Source organism: Oncorhynchus keta, chromosome 28 (assembly GCF_023373465.1).
Source record: "Oncorhynchus keta strain PuntledgeMale-10-30-2019 chromosome 28, Oket_V2, whole genome shotgun sequence".
Classification (NCBI taxonomy): Eukaryota; Metazoa; Chordata; class Actinopteri; order Salmoniformes; family Salmonidae; genus Oncorhynchus; species Oncorhynchus keta.
This window is the reverse complement of record NC_068448.1, coordinates 36,820,708-36,842,584: the sequence shown is the minus strand read 5'-3', so window position 1 is coordinate 36,842,584 and position 21,877 is coordinate 36,820,708. Positions and strand designations below refer to the sequence as shown.

Genomic DNA, 21,877 nt, shown 5'->3' with positions numbered 1-21,877 from the left:
GAATAACGTCATCTTCCCAATTAAAAGTTTCATTGGCATCTCCCTGAAAAAACCTCAGGAACTTGAACGAATGGTCAACGCAGTTCGAGGATGAGAGAAAACCACAGAAGTCGCCGTTTCAACCGCTCGTAAAACACGATTCAGAAACTGGATCGGCCTTTTTTTCTAAGCTAAAGGATGTGGGTTTACTTGATGAAGAGAAGGGCAGAGTGAAGAGACTTCTGCTTTGCAAAAATCTCCTCATAACAGCCCACAGAAACAGTCTGTACTAGAGGATAACTTTATTATCATTTTTATTAACATGAATTTAGATTTTTACTGTTATTTTTTATACACTGTAAAAAAAAAAGACTAGATGTCGCAACTCATTATTATTAAATAATTGCTTTCACAGACTTTTTAAGTTTACTCAACTTTAAGTGTTACCTGAACTTAACATTTTTTAGTTACGCCAGAAATTATGTGTTTTCTCAATTTGTCTCATATTCATTCAACTAGAAAATATGATTTGGGCATCTTCACTAAAAAAGGATGTGGAACTAGTTAAACACAGAGCTTTTATTTTGAACTTACATATTTGACACACGTTGACGTACATGATTATGTTCATTTCTACAGTAATTATTAATCAACATGTCCTCACCTGGGATTTGAAATCACAACCTCTCCTTTCTTTCTGCTACGCCACCATGTCTGTTGTCGATGACTGATTTCACCCGTATTGCTACAATTTGCACTTCAAAGTAAAGTCAAAATAAGTCAAAATAAGTCAGCAGGAAGATCGGAATGCAGTAAACCAAAAGGTTGTGAGTTCAAATCCCAGGTGAGGACATGATGAGTAATAATTACTGTAGAAATGAACATGCACAATGTAATCATGCGTGTCAACTTGTGTCAAATATCTAAGTTTAAAACATGTGTTTGTAACCAGCTGCATAGCCTATTTTTTTAATTTTTTAGTTAAGATGCCCAAATAATAGTTGAATGAACATATCAGATAAGTTGAGGAAACATGTTAAGTTCAGGTAACACTTGAACCGAAAAGTTGAGTGAACTAAAAAAAAGTCTGTGGAACCAGTTACTTAAATAATAATTTGTTGAAAAAAACGACCAAAACATTTACAGTGTAGTATTTATACTATTGAATACTATTTACTGTACATGCTTTCAGATTGGAATTCGATTCATGCCAAACACTGCACCACAGGTTCATGTTGAATCTGGTGAGATGACCAGCTAGGCCACGTATCCATGACATGCAGCAGAACATCGTTGATTTGATTTGAAAACAAATCCTACCAGTAGATATTCATATGACTGTGGGGGAAAAACCCCATAGAGGGAAATTAGGGAAGGTGAATATCTTGTTAATATGACACCCAACTGTTTCCTGAATGATCTGCGGCTGGTTATCACCCTGCCGGGCCACACGGAGGGCAACGTATCAAAGAGAAGCAGTGTGTTGTGGGAGGACAGCTGTCTGTTTGTTTGGGACGAGAGTTAATGATTATCTCTGGGGGCCTCTGCTCTGCTCTTTGCTGCTCTGCTGGGTGTCAGCCGTGTGCTGCCTGACGCGCTGGGCCCTGTGCTGCAACCTGCCTGCCCTCGCCTGCCTTTTGTCTAACAAGAAGATGCAAATGGTGGCCGTGCTCGCTGGCGGTTTGCCTTGGGGACTCCCAGGTGATGGCGTCACACAGAACAGGGTTTTAATAGAGCAATTTGTTTTCCGCCAAAACGCTGCCCGACCTTATCCCCGTCTCCTCCTCTCCTACCGGCACAATGGAGCTATGAATTGGTTGAACTGCGCAGGGATTTTATTGATTTGGCCATTTAAAAGAGCTGTCTGTAATGGAACGCAAATAAGAACCAATTAGAGGATTTGGGGGGAGGGGTTGCATGTGTGTGTTTGTGTGTGAGGCAGAGTGAGAGAGTTTGGACAACCTCAATGCAGCAGTTATACATGAATACATGGCTTTAGCCAAACGAGATCATTGTTAGCATAATTAGCGTACCATTTAATTCAGTTAAAAATGTTCACAATGCAATACAATTAGCAAACGCAATGTAAATTACCTAAAAATCGAAATACAGTCAACTGCTTATTGTTGCAAAAAAAACAATGGACAGACACACTGTGTGTATTTGCACCTTAATCTGTTTTAGGAGTCAAATCATCCACTGTATACTGAACGGTATTAGCAATAACTTGAGATGTTATCGCTACTTTAGCCCAGCCTAGCGTAGCCTAGCCTATGGAGAGGCAACAGCCTCGAGCCTAGCATAGCCTAGCCTATGGAGAGGCAACAGCCCCGAGCCTAGCGTAGCCTAGCCTATGGAGAGGCAACAGCCCCGAGCCTAGCGTAGCCTAGCCTATGGAGAGGCAACAGCCCCGAGCCTAGCATAGCCTAGCCTATGGAGAGGCAATAGCCCCGAGCCTAGCATAGCCTAACCTATGGAGAGGCAACAGCCCCGAGCCTAGCATAGCCTAACCTATGGAGAGGCAACAGCCCCGAGCCTAGCATTGCCTAGCCTATGGAGAGGCAACAGCCCCGAGCCTAGCATAGCCTAGCCTATGGAAAGGCAACAGCCCCGAGCCTAGCATAGCCTAGCCAAGCGTATGGCTGTATAGAGCTCCACCAGCGGGGGTAGAGGCCCTACTGAATGGACAGACTAAAGGAGTAGAGTAGTCAACACTCTTCCTCTGTGTATTCTTTTCTCACAAAGCAATGTTCTGTCTGTCGGGGGCAGTGGGAACTATGTGTGGGGGGAGGGGGGCACTCCTCCGGAGACCCTACAGAGTCCAGGCCAATGGTAATGGACTTCAGATACAAACTTTACAAACTCTCTCTCTCTCTCTCTCTCTCTCTCTCTCTCTCTCTCTCTCTGACCACCCCTGCCTCCCTAAACCCCGGCCCCTCAACCCCACTCCCCTGTCACCTACAGCCCCCAACCTTCACCCCTCCAACCCCTTCTTCTATCCCACCCACTCCTCCTCCTCCTCATCTCCCTTTCAACAAGAGCAGTTTGTCAGAGTCAGAAAGCAATTTGAAACCCAGATTAATGAGAAGGGGAGGGAGAGTTAGAGAGAGAGAGAGAGAGAGAGAGAGAGAGAGAGAGAGAGAGAGAGAGAGAGAGGGAAAATAGAGAGAGAGATGTCAGCCATCAAAGCCAGGGAGAAAAGAAGGCCAGGTGGTTGTGGGAATCCGGCCTTCTTTCTCTCTCCTCTTCAGGACTCTCTGGGTTCTGTGTGGTAATTAGCAGGCAGCAATGCAGCGGGGCCCAGGACCCGGCCGAGGTTCAGGATAGCCCCTCAGAGAGAGGACAATTTGCACTTCTACGGGAGCCGCCAGCAAGGGCACAAAGAGGAGGAAAAGGGAAACTATGGCATCTTTTATCGGGCCGGACAAAGACGCCGCATCTTTTCAAAGAGCTCCTGAGAGTCTCCCCCGCGTTCCTGCAGGAGGAGGAAAGGAGAAAAAAAGCGAGAAAAGAATCCCAGAAGTCGACGTCAGAGAGAGAGAGAGAGACAAAAGAAGGAACGAGAGGATGCCAACGTGTGGGCATTGAAGTGGGACAGAAGGGTGAAGAGACATACCGTGACCCACTGAGTCCACCGAGACATCAGGAATCTACTTACCCCACACACACAGTCACACACAGTCACACACACCTTCTGGAGTGAACTGCTCAGGGTGTCTGATAAGGTGCCAGTCACAGCAACAGAAAGTTTCAAAGGAGTCAAAGTCAGCATGGGGTGTACAGTGTGTTACTTCCTGTTAATACAAAGAACATGGTGTCTAGGCACATTTCTCAACAGCAACACTTAGCATCTTTCCTTACAACTTCCAACACCTTGCAAACTGAATGAGTCAAAACTAATTTCCCAAATTCACATACACGTTAAAATGAGTTGGCCTAATGCAATGCATTACTCTTACATTTGACCTCCCTCCCTCTCCCAGCCCATGCTCAAGAGTGGAACCAAAATGGCCACCGAGTACCTTTGACATTATCACCCAATCTAAAGAGGTTTGACCTCCCACGTCCCAGGAAAGTGGAGGTTATCGTCATTACTTTTACCTATTACCCTACCCCCTTAGATTTTTTTTGTGAAGGCACTGGCTTTGAGTGTGCCTGCCCCCCAACCCCTCACTCCCTCTCCGTTGAAGTGCAGCCAGGCGGCCATGGCAGGCAGGGTCAAAGGTCAGATGGGTCATGTGATAACCCTTTCCAGGCCTATATGAGGCTTAAAACCCCTTTAACCCAATGTCTTTCTCCCCCCTCTCTCTCTCTCTCTCTCTTCCCCTCTCCTTCTCTCTGCTGGGGACACAAAATGCCATTTGTTGTCCGTCACTCAGTAGCCCCGGGTTTCGCCCAGCCTCGGCGCTGAAAGCTCCATTCACACATCCTCTCACCCAGGGATGTTTTTGCAATTCAATATTTTCACACGCAGCCAGCCTCATCGTTACTTTGGAACCAGACACGGGGCAGGATGAGGCTGGGGGGCTCCGAAGCAGCACAGAGGAATCAGTGTCGGGTGGGAGAGAGGACGGGCACGGGGGAGATGGGGGGGCTAATGGCTAATCTTGAAATGTTTTAGTGAACACCCAACACCCTGTGTGCAGACACACACCAACATCCTACTCATCGTTTCACAAACAATCTGACTCCAGGTTAATGATGAAGGTGGGGGGGGGAAGGGGATATTTTCACCACGAATCAAATCACATTTTATTGGTTGAGTACACATATTTTGCTGATGTTATTGCACGTACAGCAAAACGCTTATGTTTCTAGATCCAACAGTGCAGTAATGCATAACAATACATAACTATACACACAAATCTAAAAAAAAAAATATATGAGAAAAAAATATCAGAAATATCAGAAAAATCTATGTCAGAGTCCAGAATATAAATATACACTGAGTGTATAAAACATTAAAACAGCCTGAATTCTTCGGGGCATGAACTCTACAAGGTGTCGAAAACATTCCACAGTGATGCTGGCTCATATTGACTCCAATGCTTCCCACAGTTGTCAAATTGGTGGGATGTCCTTTGGGTGGAGGACCATTCTTGATACACACGGAAAACTGTTGAGCATGAAAAACACAGCAGAGTTGCAGTTCTTGACACACTCAAACCGGTGCACCTGGCACCTACTACAAGACACTTACATCTTTTGTCTTGCCCATTCCCCCTCTGAATGGCACACATACAAAATCCATGTCTCAATTGTCTCAAGACTTAAAAATCCTTCTTTAACCTGTCTCCTCCCCTTCATCTACACACTGATGGAAGTGGATGTAACAGGTGACATCAATAAGGGATCATAGCTTTCACCAGGTCTATGTCATGGAAAGAGCGGGTGTTCTTAATGTTTTATACACTGAGTTTATATGTATATTATGGTGTGAAATAGACGGCATGGACAGTATATGAATAGAAAAGGTGTGTATAGCAGTAGTTCTATAGGCTGAGCCATTACTAGAATGCAGTATATACATATAAAGGGATAACAAACTCATAATTGCAATAACAGAGGGATCTGCAACAATCATCCTAGGGTGTGAAAATGTAAACATTGATGTGTAGTCACACAAACTGCAAACAGGTAGATATAACGGTTACCACGTCAACGGGTAAAAGATCGGCATCGGCGAAACGTCCATGCAGCTTCTGCATGCCAACCCTTTGATCTCAATCAGTCACATAGGAATATGCGTTTAGGTCTTCTTAGCTACGCACAGAGTTTCAAATGACGTAGGCCACAGTGAGCGGATATCTGGAACCGAAGGTGTTAACAAACTGCAGCATACTGTTTGTTAGGTTTCAGTAAAAGCACATATTTTGCCCAGTAGCCTCGCGCTGTTGAGTTGCATGGCCGCATGAGAAGAAAATGACACCGTTCGCAGAAATCATCCTAAAATCTCAGAAGAAATTAGGTGGTATTTGTCTTACGGTAACGTTATACTATGCTATTATATTCAGTTCTCTAGAATACTGTTTTCATTGTGTGATCTGGCAGACATGGACTCCTTGATCTAACTTTATTAAAGGAGCACCATCCGCCAGAGTAGCTTGTTCTCGACGAGTAGAGCAGAGGCCATGCATAAAGTGGAGAATAAACACAGATGGAAGAAGCTTCGTGCCTTTAGCCCCCAGGAGGAAAGGTCCAGAAAAGTCCAACTCGCTGCCACTCTGTGTAAATACATAGGTAAATACCACACATTTTTGGTTGTGTGGCAATAAATCTGTATCTGAAGGTGGGAGTGAGAAGTATCACCATAACAGAACCACATCAAGCACACATCTTTAGACATAAGAGCAGGAGGAGAAGCTAAGACCAAACGCAGTAATGATTTGTTAGTCATACCGGCATCTAATGTGGCAGTGGAGGAAAATGGAGGTAGTCGGTTTTATATATTTTTCCAGCGAGCCGACTGTAGTTAATGAAGTTAAACAAACCAACAGCTCCCTCTCTCTCGGGAGTCTCCATAATCAACATGCCACCACCTGTAGAATTTTTTAAAATGAAAATAAATGGCGAGCCAGCCAGATGGGCTAATTGTGTTGCAAACAGGGGGGGGTGAAAGAGAAACATGCCATTGATATAATGAAGGCAATTATCAGGGACAGACAGGAGTGGTGGAAGAGGAAGTAAAAGAAGCGGACCTTTCTTCTGAAAGGGGACCGATGCCCCTTCTCCTCTGCCCCTCACCCCAGCTCATCATTCACCCACCAGAAAGTTAAGTATGAAACAAATAGAGGTGCTGCCTGCTTCAGGCCTGGTGAAGTCTGCCTGTCGACCAAACGCCAGTGGATAATGATAATGACACCTCAATTACTGATGGAATCTCCACATTCACATTCCCCCCTCCTCTCCCGTTCGACAGCAAATTTGTCAAAAGCCCAATGATCGTCTGACAGCGTAATCGTCCGGACTGTCCTCACAAACATGAAAGGGGGGCTTTATCGTGGCAAATCAAAGAACCTGATCTCAGAGAAGAAGGGAAAAGAACTAGGGAATAGAAGAGAGGAGGGGGGAAAAAAAGAGTCCCGGTTTGGCCCGAGCCCCTGAGACGTCCCATCCTAATCCACTCGTAATGAGACACTACATGCCCATCTTTGTGCTAATGACAACACAGAGGGAGAGAGGGAGGGAGGGAGAGAGGGAGGGGATATAAACACACTGGGGAGACCAAAGGGAGCCAATGCTTTGAAAGTGCCGTCCAATGAGTGGGTGGGTGGGGGGGACTTTAAAGCAGCGCCGCGTTGAACGCATCTCCAAGAGAGAGGGACTCTGGGGAGGAGAGTCATTTTGTCTCCTTATCGTTGTCTCTACAAGATGAAGGGAAAATCAGGGTCTGGGGCACCAGTGTCTATCTGTGGACATACTCTTCTGATAGGGGAAGCAGAGAAGCAAACAGGGAGGGAGCAAGATGTAAGTCACTGAGTATTTACTGTAAGTGGGAAAGTAACTGAAGCAAGCAAACACATGTGTAATTTCAATGATTTATCAAGACCATACGACACAGTGAACCTTATTACAAAGGTCCAATGCCAAGTACCGCAGTTGCTACCTTTACATTCACGTCAATAGAAATGTGGCTGTGGTCGATGTCGGCCACTGTATTGCAAAACACTGGCCTACCATATTCAACTTGAGCCCAAGTTGTGTGTCGAGTGTTTTCTGTCCCTTATTTGTGACGGAGGGAGTCTCTGCTGCAGGAGGACAGAGCTCAGTGCCATTTGAGTCTGGCAGGGTTGCGTCGGGCTGTAAGATAGAGTGTGTGTGTGTGTGTGTGTGTGTGTGTGTGTGTGTGTGTGTGTGTGTGTGTGTGTGTGTGTGTGTGTGTGTGTGTGTGTGTGTGTGTGTGTGTGTGTGTGTGTGTGTGTGTGTGTGTGTGTGTGTGTGTGTGTGTGTGTGTGTGTGTGTGTGTGTGTGTGTGCGCATCAGGTCTTAAGGCTCCTAAAGAGACCAACCAGGAACCCACACTGTACAGACCCTACAAGATACCAGAGCAGAGAAACACTAGTAAAGAGAGAGGGAGATAAGAAAGGCAGAACATGAGAGGAGAGAGAGAGAGAGAGAGAGAGAGAGAGAGAGAGAGAGAGAGAGAGAGAGAGAGAGAGAGAGAGAGAGAGAGAGAGAGAGAGAGAGAGAGAGAGAGAGAGAGAGAGAGAGAGAGAGAGCTGGAGAAGGCTATGACCAAACAAACCAGGATTAGGTCCAGATAAGACTAGTCACAATGGAGAGCATTCCCCAGGATATTACGATTTCTGTGAATCATATGAGTGCGGCTCAAACGCCTTAATTACCCAGTCAACATCCCCTCTGTTTTGCAAACAACAAAACACTGTCAAACAGCGGGGTTTTAATCACACCTATAGGCAGGTTTGGAGAGAATCATTCTGGTTGAATTCCGTAAAGAAATTAGAAGAAAGCAGTTTTTTTTTTTACAGACAGGGTTGTGTTCATTAGGCACCAAACTGAAAAAATGGAGGTGGGATAGGGAGGGACTACCTGGATTTGTCCAACAGGAAATGCTTGTTCTATCACAAAGCATTTGAAACGTTGTCTGCTGTGTGCTGTAATGGACAAGACCCAGGCCCTTTCTTAGTATTTTTGGTTGTCTAGGTGATAAGTTTGACTGACTCTGCTAGACATAGCACAGCACCGGTTGGAATATGATACTCAGGCCGGGTCACACAGAAATGCCTTGAACTGGTGTAATGGCTTTTTCTTTTGCCCCCCTTCGCGAATGCATACCACTCCGCAGTATTCCTCCTGTCTATTTATATCACATCTCATCTTCGTCTAAAAACGAACAGGTCGCCACATCAGGAATTGGGTTTGGGGGAGGGGGGTCAGCTTGCTTGAAGAGAAAACATACAGAGAGGAGATATCTTTAACTCTCTCGGGCATGCAAGTCAAACTGCCAAGACATTGGGAGATTGCAGCGCTTTACAAAACATGTCGAATGAAGTCACATAGTGTTGAAGGGTGGTGGGCTGAGGAGATATTCTCCATGTGGATCTGCTGGGGCGCGCAGGGTGGGTGGAGCCACGGAAGGGTCCAACTGAGACGCCCGTCACACTGCATTGACGTCGTCCACAGGTTATATATACTGGGTTGTGTTCATTATACACCAAATAGGAAGACAACGAGCTGAAACAGGGAGGGACTACCTGGACTTGTCCAATAAGAAACACTCGTTGCAAAACGTTTTAGAGCGTGTGCTCTAACGAAAACGACCCTGTATATATGGCCAGCAGCGGTATGCCGAGTCCACGTTGGATTATGAACAGTGTGACATTATGAGGCAGACCTGGTGGCAAGGTCAGTGCTTAGAGTACTGACTGGACTGCACTGCTCAAAAACTACAGCAGGCTTCAAAGACAGAAGGCTGCATCAGGTGTGCCTCTCATTCACACACACACTTCCGACAGAGCCAACTCCCGCTGGCAGGGCGGCATTTATACTCAACCTTTCCACTTTGTCAAAGATTGGGGGTGACATGGCACGCTGGTCAGAATAATGTGTCCCGGTAAAATGTTTGCGTGAGAGAGCGTGTGCAGGAACGAGTGAGTGAGTGAGTGGGTGAATGAGTGAGTGACACACGCCACAGAGCTTCTTCTAAAAACGTATATTTATGAACGAACCCCAGTCAAATTCATCCAGACCAGGAGTAAATGCCGAGTCCCATGGTCTTCAGTTTACAGAGAGGACCAGCTGCATGGGAGAGTCACCATGATTTCAGCATCAAACCTCCACTCAAACAACCAGGCAAAGATGGCTGGTATGCAAATGTACTAAAGGTGACCATCTTATGAAATGGCAGCCATGTCTGTTCAGTTCTATGCTTTTCATGCTGCAAGTTCTTCTGTCCATCAAAAAAAAAAAACTAGTGGAAGTATTTTGAGTTAGCGCCTAATCGTTCCTGTACCTGAGCAGACTCTTGCGTCAGCCATTTTATGCGTGTAAGCCCGGGGTCTTGCATGGGGCCTAAGCGTTTTGCCAGAAATTCAACATAGCGCCCATTGTTGTTTTACAGTTTTTTACAGTGTTTTGGAGCTGGTTTTATTAACTCTGTCAAAACATCAGAGGCTGTACTACAACAAGACATGGGTTCATGATACTACAGTCCATCTAAGGAAGTCACTAAAGAGAGCGCAATCCTATCGAGCAATAACTGCTTCCCCAAAATACCGATAGAGTACAAGGAGGCTATGGGAGCAACCAGAAAATATGGTGCTCCATACATGAGCGACGATTCAATGTGACGCGAGAGAGCGAGATGGGCATTCGAACGTTTTCCTTTCACTTAAAATGCGTTTCAGTGAATACATAATTGGATGGTGTGCGCTAGATAAAAGCCTACCTCTCATGTCTATGATATAATGTCATCTTTGTAAAAGCGGGGCAGCCGATAGTCAACATATTTACATAATTGTGATTCTAATGTGACCTTGCATTAGCCTAATGCGTTTCGTTCATTCTATATGACAATATTTCGTCGCACAACCATGTTTTATTTGAAATTACTCTATTGATGATATTATTTTCTGTTTTTGATAATTAATTGATCATTTCCGAAACAATAAATTGTTGGCCTGCATTCCATACGTTTCTGGTTACAAGTAATGTAATAATCTTCAAAATATGAGTGGGCCTAATTGATAAGCATCCCTTTTGCTGACCCCTGACTTATGTCGGTTGCATGAGGCCGTGCGCGCGTGTCCCTTCAAAGCATGGCCTTCACCTGTGCAACCTCAAATGTTGACTTGTACACATTCAATTATCATTTCAGATCAGTGGATGAATTTAATGAAACGTTTACTTTTAGCATTACCGAATCTGCGGCCCAATTTAACACAACACACAAACAGACTGCATTTACACAGAAAATTAGACAAGTCAAATTATCATACGATTTTACAACAGGCCTATGACTCATTTTTAGAATCTACAATGTTTGTTCGGTTTGAGACACGAGGTAGGCTTGCTGTAGTAGCCTACCGGAGAAGTCACCTGTAATGTCCAACAATTGAATACTGCAATGACGGCACGTTGTCAGCACACAGCTGTTGTTTCAGACCAAATTGCAAACATTTGAACCACACGATAGGCCTTTTTTTTTAAAGTAGACCTATTGTCTAAGGAACTACTTTTTTTTTAGTAAGCAAGCAATTTATCCCAGTGGAGGTCAATCGAGGAGGGAGCCTTTTCATACAAAAAAATGTAATGAACTGTATACTGATAAACCTCTACAGATTCTGTATACCTTCTACTGCCTCAAATAACAAGAGCGAGCAAAAAGACCGTTTAAAATATTGAAAGAGTAATATGGCATCGGTTGTATTGTAATAGGCATACTGTGGGTTAATAGCGTTAAGTTGCATAAAATAATAATAATAATAAAACGTGAATAATGATTATAATTATAATAGTTATAATAAATATGCATAATAATAATAAATTGTGCAATTTCGAAAGTTTAAAATAGGCCTATAATTTACGCAAAATAATATAAACAAACTAAACCACAGTCTAAATGACAGGCCACCTGGCTATGATAACAAGTATCATGTAAAACTAAACACATAAAAGTGTTTGCAAATATCACAACATATCCAAATATACATGGGGGGAAATATGGAGCCGTCACAGTATTTATTGATCAATGTGAGCTTATCCATTTCGACACCGCTCAGGGAGGCGATTCTGAGTGCCGAATCCCTGTGGATTTGAGAATTCTGGACCGGGTAAATCTGTATAAATCTACTTAAGTCCTTAAACCACGCCAGGTCCCTTTCGATTTAATCAGGCCTATGACAACTCTGTCGGATTCAAAAAGGTGCCACCACCACAGAGTACAGAACTGAATTTTAAGCTAATACTGTACTTCCATTATGCCCATAACCGTTTTTTAGTGGGGGGAATGTAATAAGTGTAGCCTGCTATAAACCTAGTCTACATAACAGGTAGAGTGTGACAATTATCCCACGGTGTTTAAAGCCTCTGAAACTGCACACGTCTAGGCGTAAGGTGTTGTCAACTCGAACCCTGTTTTAAATATCACAAGGCCATATTCATATGATGATAATATTTCTTAGTTTCTAATGTGCTACACTGCAACAAGGCGAGCAGCTTTGGGCTCGCCATAAGGTCTCAAAGCGTAGCAAGACGTGAATAATTATTGTCGAGTGAGAGGTCTAGTCAAAGCCATGCCGGCATTTATTTTAATTAGCACTAGGATCAAGAGGCAATCAAGGCTACTTAGAGATCAAGGTCTATTTCAATTACTGAGAAAAATACATTCCTGAATTGATAACTATTTTCAATGAGTGCTAGGCCTACTTTCTCTTTGGAAAGGCTTGACAAATGTCTGCGCTTGACACCGACAATTATCAGCATATTCCTAATAACTTGGACCAAACATACAAGCACGGTTACAGAAAACGCTGCTTACAATGTAATTGTTTATTTCTGGTTCCAAAACACAATATTTAACTGTTGAAATGTTTACATGTTTTGTCCTCAATCAAACAATTTATTGATCATAATGCATAGAAAATGGAGGAGGCATACAACCAACCTATTAGGCTACTCGTTTACAGCAACGTCATTTCACACTGCTAACATAATTGTTTGTTAAATAATCCCCACTGTGAAATAGAAACAACCTGGTCTTCTTTAGAAAAGCAACATGCATTAAATCGGGAATATGTGGTTTTTGGATTAACAAAGGCCATAAACAAAGTTTTTCAGAAGCCTATGCTGAAGTTAAAATGAAGTTAAAATCAACTATTTCCTAAATCATTGTAAATATCGATACATAAGATCGTATGCTTTCGGATTCGTTAATAGTGACGGATTAAATGCATTACATATTTCACTGAACCCTTACTAGGTTCATTGCATTATTCGGCTCGTAGTTCTGCATCAGCAATGACCAACTGCTGCTACATGTCCATAATCGAAACTCACCTTGAAATAATAGATAACACTCAGAACAAAAAATAAATCCGCGTTGGTGTTTTAAAATAGGCTATGTGCAACACACCTTATTGGTTGAACTTTTATGCAGAACATTTATAACACGTAAATTGATTCAATGCATATACAGAAAAAGTGAAGTCTATTCATGCATGCGTAATAAACAAATATAAGTTGGAAAGATAGCAGAAATCAAGCTATAGAATCATCCTTCTTTCTACACAAACATATGCATGATGTTCACAAAAGTAAAAATGATTTGTCCGTGTGACGAGAGCAACAGTCCGTAAAGTAGCAGGGCCATTTCTTGCACAACAAGCATTAGGCCTATTGATTGCCATTCCCCGAAGGAGGAACACAACACAATAGTAGTTCAACGGCCAGAGGGAAAAAACTGACTTCGTGGATGCAGTTTCTTCGAAGGTAAAACGGACTTGGATAAAATGCTGCACGAAAACAGCGATTTCTTTCAAATTTCACATCTTAACGTCTCCCACTTGTCGTGAATGAAGCTTGTGCGCACAACTCGGTCTCTATACTGAGCTCCCTCTGTAGCCATGAGCAGTGCTAGAGCGCCCACTATTTCAAAAACTAGGAATATTATTTCACAAGACTTGGAAGAACTTAATAAAAAAGTTACTATCCCTTTCGACAACTTTTTTGTTAACTTTCGGGTAACGATTCTTCGCCGTGTCTAACCTCCGAGAACAGAAAACAAAACTACTCCCCGGCGCAGTTTGTACGGTAATGTTTTTTCTCTCCCATATCTTTTATACAAAACCACCAGCAGTGTTTCTCAGCATATATGAAAGTTCTGACGTTGTGAACAAGCGAACACAAGGCAGCAACCGCGAAAAGGCTGGACACACGGACTAGGGTGTTTTATCGTTACTATTCACAAGAAGAGCGAAATTATCTACGAGGACAAAGACGCGTCCGACTAAGGAACTGACAAATGACAAGGACACATTGGTGACCGGCACGAGAGTTCGAGCCGCCGACCGAAAGCGTAAGAAGGGAAAAAGACCTACTTTTGGCCAGTTTTCTCGCCCTCGCCTTGGATCTCATCTTGTCGGCTTGTAGATTCCTCTCGTCCTCCGTGAGCCCAGAAGCAGCAACAACACTATCTTCATCTCACAAGCATTGTCAGTTTGGACACCTTCGCACATGCGCACAGGCCATTCAATCTGACACCCTCATCAGGGCCAAAAAACTTTGCAATGTATTCATCATCACTTTTTGTCCTATCGTCTCCCCTTTAGATCACTTATCTCTTCCCCTCCTCCCTCTCAGCACCATCTCGGACCCCCTCCCCTCCCCCTCCCCTCCCCTCCCCCTACCACCGCCTTTGCCACCACCACCTTCTTGACTACCCCTTTAAGAGCAATAACTTATTTTTCGCAAACCTGTGGGATCCGGACTAGCAATGGATACAGCATGGTATGTGATGGGGTCAAGGTCGCATCCCTCAACTGCAAGGTGATTGTTATCAAATATCACAATTGACCATTCAAAATGATGACATAAAAAAAAATCGAATTTAAGGTAAAGTAAAAATAATAATAGCCTACTATTGTTATGATTGGCTATTATTAGCTTATTTATTATAACATTCATATGATTATGAGGAATATTATGGCTTTAATGTTGCCATTGTTTTTCTCATTATTATTGTTATAACCTAATGATGAATTACGAGAAGGATATGCCCTGATTTTAACTCTCTATATTCTATTACAGATAGGCCTAACTCAGAAGATGATTATTTACAATTGATGCAATGGATGTCTTATCTGGCATTGTTTTCAAATGTAGGTTAATCAAAGGCCAACTTTTTCCAGGGGTCATTATTGACTTCGCTTATTCAGATGCATAAATTGGAGTTGCATTTACGATAGCTCTCCGTATGAAAACATAACGTTGCACACACATGCTTTGCCTGCGAGCAAGCCACACGAAAACGGCAGCTGTTGACGCATGCAGCAGCCTACTCTCAACAGACGAGACGACGAGTAGGCTACAGAACCGGGCTAGTTTTCATTCATTGTATTTCGATAGGAAGCATGTGTAAGTAAGTTAAGGTTTTTCTACTTGAAAATATGCCTTATTTCTGCAGCCCTATCATGTCTGTGAACTATGGTGCGATGTAATGAATGCAAACATCCATCGCCATTTTTGGCACAAGGGCTCCAGGTAAAACCAGCGAGGAGGAGAAATAGATTGTGAATTTCTAATGTAAGTATGACTTTGCCTTCCACCTGTTTTACGTGCAGCATGCATGGCGTTCAGACGCTCAGTGTATGAAAGCAGGCGTCTGTTGATCGTCGCATGCATATATTAACGGTCAACGTTAGAAGTGTGCCTTCGATGTCAGTTGGAGGTTAGGCTATATATTGTGTAGCTTAATCTGCAGCTCATAATGCAGCTAAGCAATTGAAATAGGTAAGTCTGAGCGACCTTATGTATGAATGAATAAAATATATACGGTGAACTATATGGATGTTGAACGAAAGAAAGGATAATATTTCTAGATGATTTTCAAGTGACAGTAGCCTAGTGCTGTGTTAATCTACATGTAGGCTAGGTTGGTATTTCTGTGCAATTGAAGCAGTAAAGAGAACAGACAAACAACTATTCGAAAAAATATACCTGGCAAACAAAAGTATGTTTATTCGGCATAGGCCTAATGCATTATTTGCATTTGAAGTTAATTTCATTATCTGTCCTATTGCATGCAGTTATTTGACAATTATTAAACCATATTACTGTATCGTTGTTATTATAATAATAATATGAGTACTGTGCTATATTGTAAGAACTATTATTATTATTATTAATATTATTATTAGCTACAACAGACGCCACATTTTTATGCACAGGCCTACTGCATGTAAAACCAAATGTTGTTCATGAAAAAAGCATGTCGAAATAGATCGTTTTGAAACCTTTTTGAGAACATTGACCTAGAAAAGAAAGGAGTTGCATGATCATAATCAGTTGTTTTACCAGGCATTTTGATCTCGGAGCGAGTTCCATTTTGTGATTTGTAAATGGGAAAATAGAGTGCCTCTTCGGGAAGATAGACGGGTTAAGACCTTTAACCAATCTCCCGTGGGACAACGCGTGCATGTGATCACAGCCTTGATTGAACATCAAGAAAATGATTATTATTCATTTATTATTCATGTATTATTACTTATTACAAGTGTATTATTACTTTTGTTTTTTTATTAATGGACTATTACGGTAGTAATTGGGCATAAGATGGAATAAGAAACGTGCAGACTGTTGAATATTCACTAAAAAGGCCTACTGCAATTGCATATCCGTTGCGTGATACTATAATTACATTTTTTAAAAACATACATCAGCACAGGACTACAATTACTTCAACCATAATTGATAACTTAAGCAAATATTAAATAATCAACCATTTGTTTCAATGTGCAATACAAGTTCAAATGAAATGTCATGTGGTTGACTCGGCGTCTACATTTCATATCCCAATAGCAAAACATTTAGTAATTTCAACTATTGATCTAACATTGTTGTTTGTGGAATCGAATCATATGTTGCAAAACAGAATTCTTACAAAGTGGGGTTAAGTAAAAATCTTACTATATAGCCTAACGGACTGCCATTGAGCCAACAATCCTCAGGTGAGTATTCATTTCATTTACCCATGCTACTTTATTGAGCCAACTCCTGGGTGTGAGTGCGATAGAATGACGACTGGGAACATCAAGTCTTGTCTCAATCGATTTATTGTATCGATAACATTTCCTGTTTAAGTGTGAAAAAAAAGGCATTTGTTTCTTATTTTCCCTCAAATGTTTTCACCAAAAATGTTTTCACCAGCTCTCCAGAACAATTTAAACGTGGGTCGAATCTCTCACATTGGGCTGGACAAATTATTTAATATGGTGCAACACCTTTTTTAAGAGCAATTAAGCCTAACTGTGATTACGCTTGTAAAGAAAAGTGTTGCTCTTCGGTACCCGTTCATTTGGGGAATAGTTTTCTGCGTCATTTAAACGTCTGCCTTTTACGAGCTCTACGTGGCGGCTGTATAACCCCGCATTTTTGAGTATTTTCTTTCCAGATTGTTGCGATTTTCCTGCGGTTTTAACACGGGGACGGAGAGAGGCTGGCGCAGACCCCGGAGGAGAGGTGTGCTGCTTCAATCCAGGCCGCAGTAGCAATATCCGTATTTTGGTCATTTACAGGGCATCAATCCAATATGCTATGCAATATTCAGAGCAGCAAACATCACTCTTCGAATTTATTGATCTTAAACGAGGGCCTAAATCAAAAAAGTATGCTTTCAAACACTATTATTTTGTGCATTTCTATATTTTTTATCTATTAGGCAACCCATTCTATTTATGCTCATCTTTCGGCAAGACCACAGAGACAACATAGTAGGCCTAAGCTTGCACTGAGTATACACTAAAAGGTTCATGCACTCTTAGAAAAAAAGGTTTCTTATAGAACCAAAAAGGGTTATATCGCTTGCTTCATATATGAAACCGCTAAAAGTTATATTTAGAACCCTTTTTCTAGGGTTTTTGATCAGAACCCTAGAGGTTCTTCACTGAACTAAAATGGTTCCATATAGAACCCTGCATGGTGCCATTTGTGAATTATGACTACTACTATTAAATAGTATTTTTTGTTGTTGCTCAGACTATAATTTAATAAACAATTAAATAATGAACAAAAGAATACCAGCATAGTTTTCAGAATTTGTCATGACATGCAAAATTGCCAGGGAGGCATCTCTTTGTTTGAATGAAGGCCCACGTCAATTCTGGCTGACTTCTTCACGATGCAACTTTGTCCACTAGTTACAGTGAACGACAAAAACGTGTCTTCTGCTCCATTTTCAACTCCCCCAAACAGCAGACCTCACACATACAGTTTAGATGAGCACAGGTTCAAGCTGCAGTGCCCCTGGTTGTAGAGCATGTTGTGGGATTAAGGGCCCAACAGTAGGGGAATATTTTAAGGATGTGAACACAGCCCTCCAGTTGTAAGATCAATTCCACCCTTTTTTCCCAGCACCCCATCCGGGAATCGAACCAACCCAGCTCCAACTCCTGCCACAGGATCAAACACCTTAGCCGCTGGGTTACCTACTGCCAGGAGGAAGGAAGTGTGGAATGGAGGAAGTGGTACTCACTAAGCAAGCAGCGAGACGTCCTTTACAGTGGTGCCATGACCCGGATCTACATTGGTGCTCAGCTCAACGCTGGAGTTGCTGTTGAGGAAGTTTGAGGGGTGAATGTAGCACATGGGGATGTGTGAAACTTACGCCACAGCCTGAAGTGTCTCACCTCATTGGCAAGCTTTTTGAGGGATCGGCTAAGATGCTTGAGGAGAGCGGCCACATGTGTTTGTGAGGCAGAGATCCCGAGTTCTAGCCTGGTATGGAAGTGGTACTCGCTAAGCAACAGCGTGGCGTCCTTTACATATACACTGAATATACAAAACATTAGGAACATCTGCTCTTTCCATGAGACTGATCAGGTGAAAGATATGATCCCTTATTGATGTCACTTGTTATATCCACTTCAATCAATGTAGATGAAGGCTAAATCTTTTTAAGCCATGAGACGGAGAGTGTATGTGTGACATTCAGAGGGTCAATGGACAAGACAAAAGATGTAAGTGCCTTTGAACGGGGTATGGTAGTAGGTGCCAGGCACACCCGTGTGTGTCAAGAACTGCAACGCTGCTGGGTTTTTCACACCCAACAGTTTCCCAAGTGTATCAAGAATGGTTCACCACCCAAAGGACATCCAGCCAACTTGACACAACTGTGGGAAGCATTGGAGTCAACATGGGCCAGCATCCCTGTGGAATGCTTTTGACACCTTGTAGCGTCCATGCCCCAATGAACTGAGGATGGTCTGAGGGCCAAAAAACAGGGGGAAGCAACTCAATATTAGGAAGGTGTCCTTATTGTTTTGTACATAGTGTATATATAGCATATATACTGAACAAAAATATAAATGCATCATGCAACAATTTAACAGATTTTACTGAGTTACAGTTCATATAAGGAAATCAGTCAATTGAAATACATGAATTAGGCCCTAATCTATGGATTTCACATGACTGGGAATACAGATATGCATCTGTTGGTTACAGATTCCTTGAAAAACTTGGCTTGGATCAGAAAACCAGTCAGTATCTGGTGTGACCACCATTTGCCTCATGCAGAACGACATCTCCTTCGCATAGAGTTGATCAGGCTGTTGATTGTGGCCTGTGGAATGTTGTCCCACTCCTCTTCAATGGCTGTGCAAGGTTGCTGGATACTGGTGGGAACTGGAACATGCTGTCATACACATAAACCCAGAGAATCCCAAACAGGCTCAATGGGTGACATGTCTGGTGAGTATGCAGGCCATGGAAGAACTGGGACATTTTCAGTTTTCAGGAATAGTGCACAGATCCTTGCTATATGGAGCTGAGCATTATCATGCTGTAACATGAGGTGATGACGGCGGATGAATGGCATGACAATGGGCCTCAGTATCTCATCATGGTAATGCAATTGTGTTCATTGTCCGTAGCTTATGCCTGCCCATACCATAACCTCACCGCCACCATTGGGCACTCTGTTCACAATGTTGGAGGAGGCTTATGGTAGAGAAATTAATATTATTTTCTCTGGCAACAGCTCTGGTGGACATTCCTGCAGTCAGCATGCTAATTGCACGCTCCTTCAAAACTTGAGACATCTGTGGCATTGTGTTGTTTGACAAAAATTGCACATTTGAGTGGCCTTTTATTGTCCCCAGCACAAGGTGCATCTGTGTAATGATCATGCTGTTTAATCAGCTTCTTGATATGCCACACCTGTCAGGTGGATGGATTATCTTGGCAAAGAAGAAATGCTCACTAACAGGGATGTAAACAAATTTGTACATAACATTTGAGAGAAATAAGCTTTTGAAACATAGGACCAACATTTATATGTTGCGTTTATATTTTTGTGTATGTATGTATGTATGTATGTATGTATGTATGTATGTATGTATGTATGTATGTATGTATATATATATATATATATATATATATATATATATATATATATATATATATATATATATATATATATATATGCAGTACCAGTCAAAAGTAAATTGTTAGTAAGTTAATTGTTCATTATGAAATGTATAATATTTTAATATTTGTATTTTTAATACTTACTTATAGCATATTGCCTACCCCTAGGTTAGGTTATTTGAATGAAAGGCCTACATTAAGCTACTACTCCTAGATAAAGATGGTTATGATAAGAAGTAGTAGGGGATAGTGCCTCCGAACCGTGGCCCCCTTTTCTTTCTCGAATGTCTAAAAAAATGTATTCACTCCAGTAGGCAACCAGTTTATTTCACGTCAAGGAATTTATGAATAAATGCTTCAAAGAACGTAGGCTATACAAAAATGTTGTAGTAAGACGAAGTCGGAAATGCAAACTTTATTGTCCCTATAGGATAGAACCACACTTGTAGACAAAAATGGTTATTCAGGGTTCTACAGTATATAGAACATTTTGGTTCTTTGAATGAGATTAAAGAACCCTTTACTAAAAAATGTGTGTGTGTATGTGTACATGTATATATGTATATATACATACATATATATATATATACATATATATTTTTTTTTAGTAAAGGGTTCTTTAATCTTGTCCAAAGAACTAAAATGTTCTATATACTGTAGAACCCAAAATAACCCTTCAATGAGTAGGTGTGCCCAAACGTTTGAATGGTACTGTCAAAACTGATGGCAGCTTTGCACACTCTCAACCAGCTTCACCTGGAATGCTTTTCCAACAGTCTTGAAGGAGTTTCCAAAAATGTTGGCTGCTTTTCCTTCACTCTGCGGTCCAACTCATCCCAAACCATTTCAACTGGGTTGAGGTTGGGTGATTGTGTAGGCCAGATAATCTGATGCAGCACTCCATCATCACTCATTCTTGGTCAAATAGCCCTTACACAGCCTGGAGGTGTGTTGGAACATTGTCCTGTTAAAAAACAAATGATAGTCCCACTAATCGCAAACCAGATGGGGTGGCATATCACTGCAGAATGCTGTGGTAGCCATGCTGGTTAAGTGTGCCTTGAATTCTAAATAAATCACAGACAGTGTCACCAGAAAAGCACACCATCACACCTCCTCCTCCATGCTTCACGGTGGGAACTACACATGCAGAGATCATCCGTTCACCTACTCTGCGTCTCACAAAGACATGGCGGTTGGAACCAAAAATCTCACATTTTGACTAATTTGACCAAAGGACACATTTCCACCGTTCTAATGTCCATTGCTTGTGTTTATTGGCCAAAGCAAGTCTCTTCTTATTATTGGTGTCCTTTAGTAGTGGTTTCTTTGCAGCAATTCAACCATGAAGGCCTGATTCACGCTGTCTCCTCTGAACAGTTGATGTTGAGATGTGTCTGTTACTTGAACTCTGTGAAGCATTTGGGCTGCAATTTCTGAGGCTGGTAACTCTAATAAACTTATCCTCTGCAGCAGAGGTAACTCTGGGTTTTTTCCTTTCCTGTGACGGCCCTCATGAGAGCCAGTTCCATCATAGCGCTTGATGGTTTTTGCGACTGCACTTGAAGAAACTTTCAAAGTTCTTGAAATGTTCTGTATTGACTGACCTTCGTGTCTTAAAGTATGATGGACTGTCGTTTCTCTTTGCTTATTTGAGCTGTTCTTGCCATAATATGGACTTGGTCTTTTACCAAATAGGGCTATCTTCTGTATACCACCCCTACCTTGTCACAACACAACTGATTGGCTGAAACACAGTAAGAAGGAAAGACATTCCACAAATGTACTTTTAACA

General features: G+C 42.1%; 1 protein-coding gene and 1 long non-coding RNA gene across 13 annotated transcripts in view; one reads left to right on the top strand and one right to left on the bottom strand.

Annotated features, from left to right (window-relative positions):
* prdm16 (PR domain containing 16) overlaps window positions 1-14,205 on the bottom strand; it is a 236,073-nt gene extending 221,868 nt beyond the window's left edge. For all 12 annotated transcript variants that reach the window (XM_052482910.1, XM_052482917.1, XM_052482911.1 and 9 more), the window contains exon 1: window positions 14,037-14,205. In XM_052482910.1, coding sequence (XP_052338870.1) covers window positions 14,037-14,073 — 37 coding nt within the window. In that variant the 5' untranslated portion in view covers window positions 14,074-14,205. The remainder of the gene's footprint in view (window positions 1-14,036) is intronic.
* Window positions 14,206-14,349: 144 nt separating this feature from the next.
* LOC118361236 (uncharacterized) lies at window positions 14,350-20,127 on the top strand. The gene is made up of 2 exons (XR_004820968.2): window positions 14,350-14,484; window positions 14,746-20,127. It is a non-coding gene; the product is annotated as an uncharacterized LOC118361236 (long non-coding RNA).
* Window positions 20,128-21,877: the final 1,750 nt, after the last annotated feature.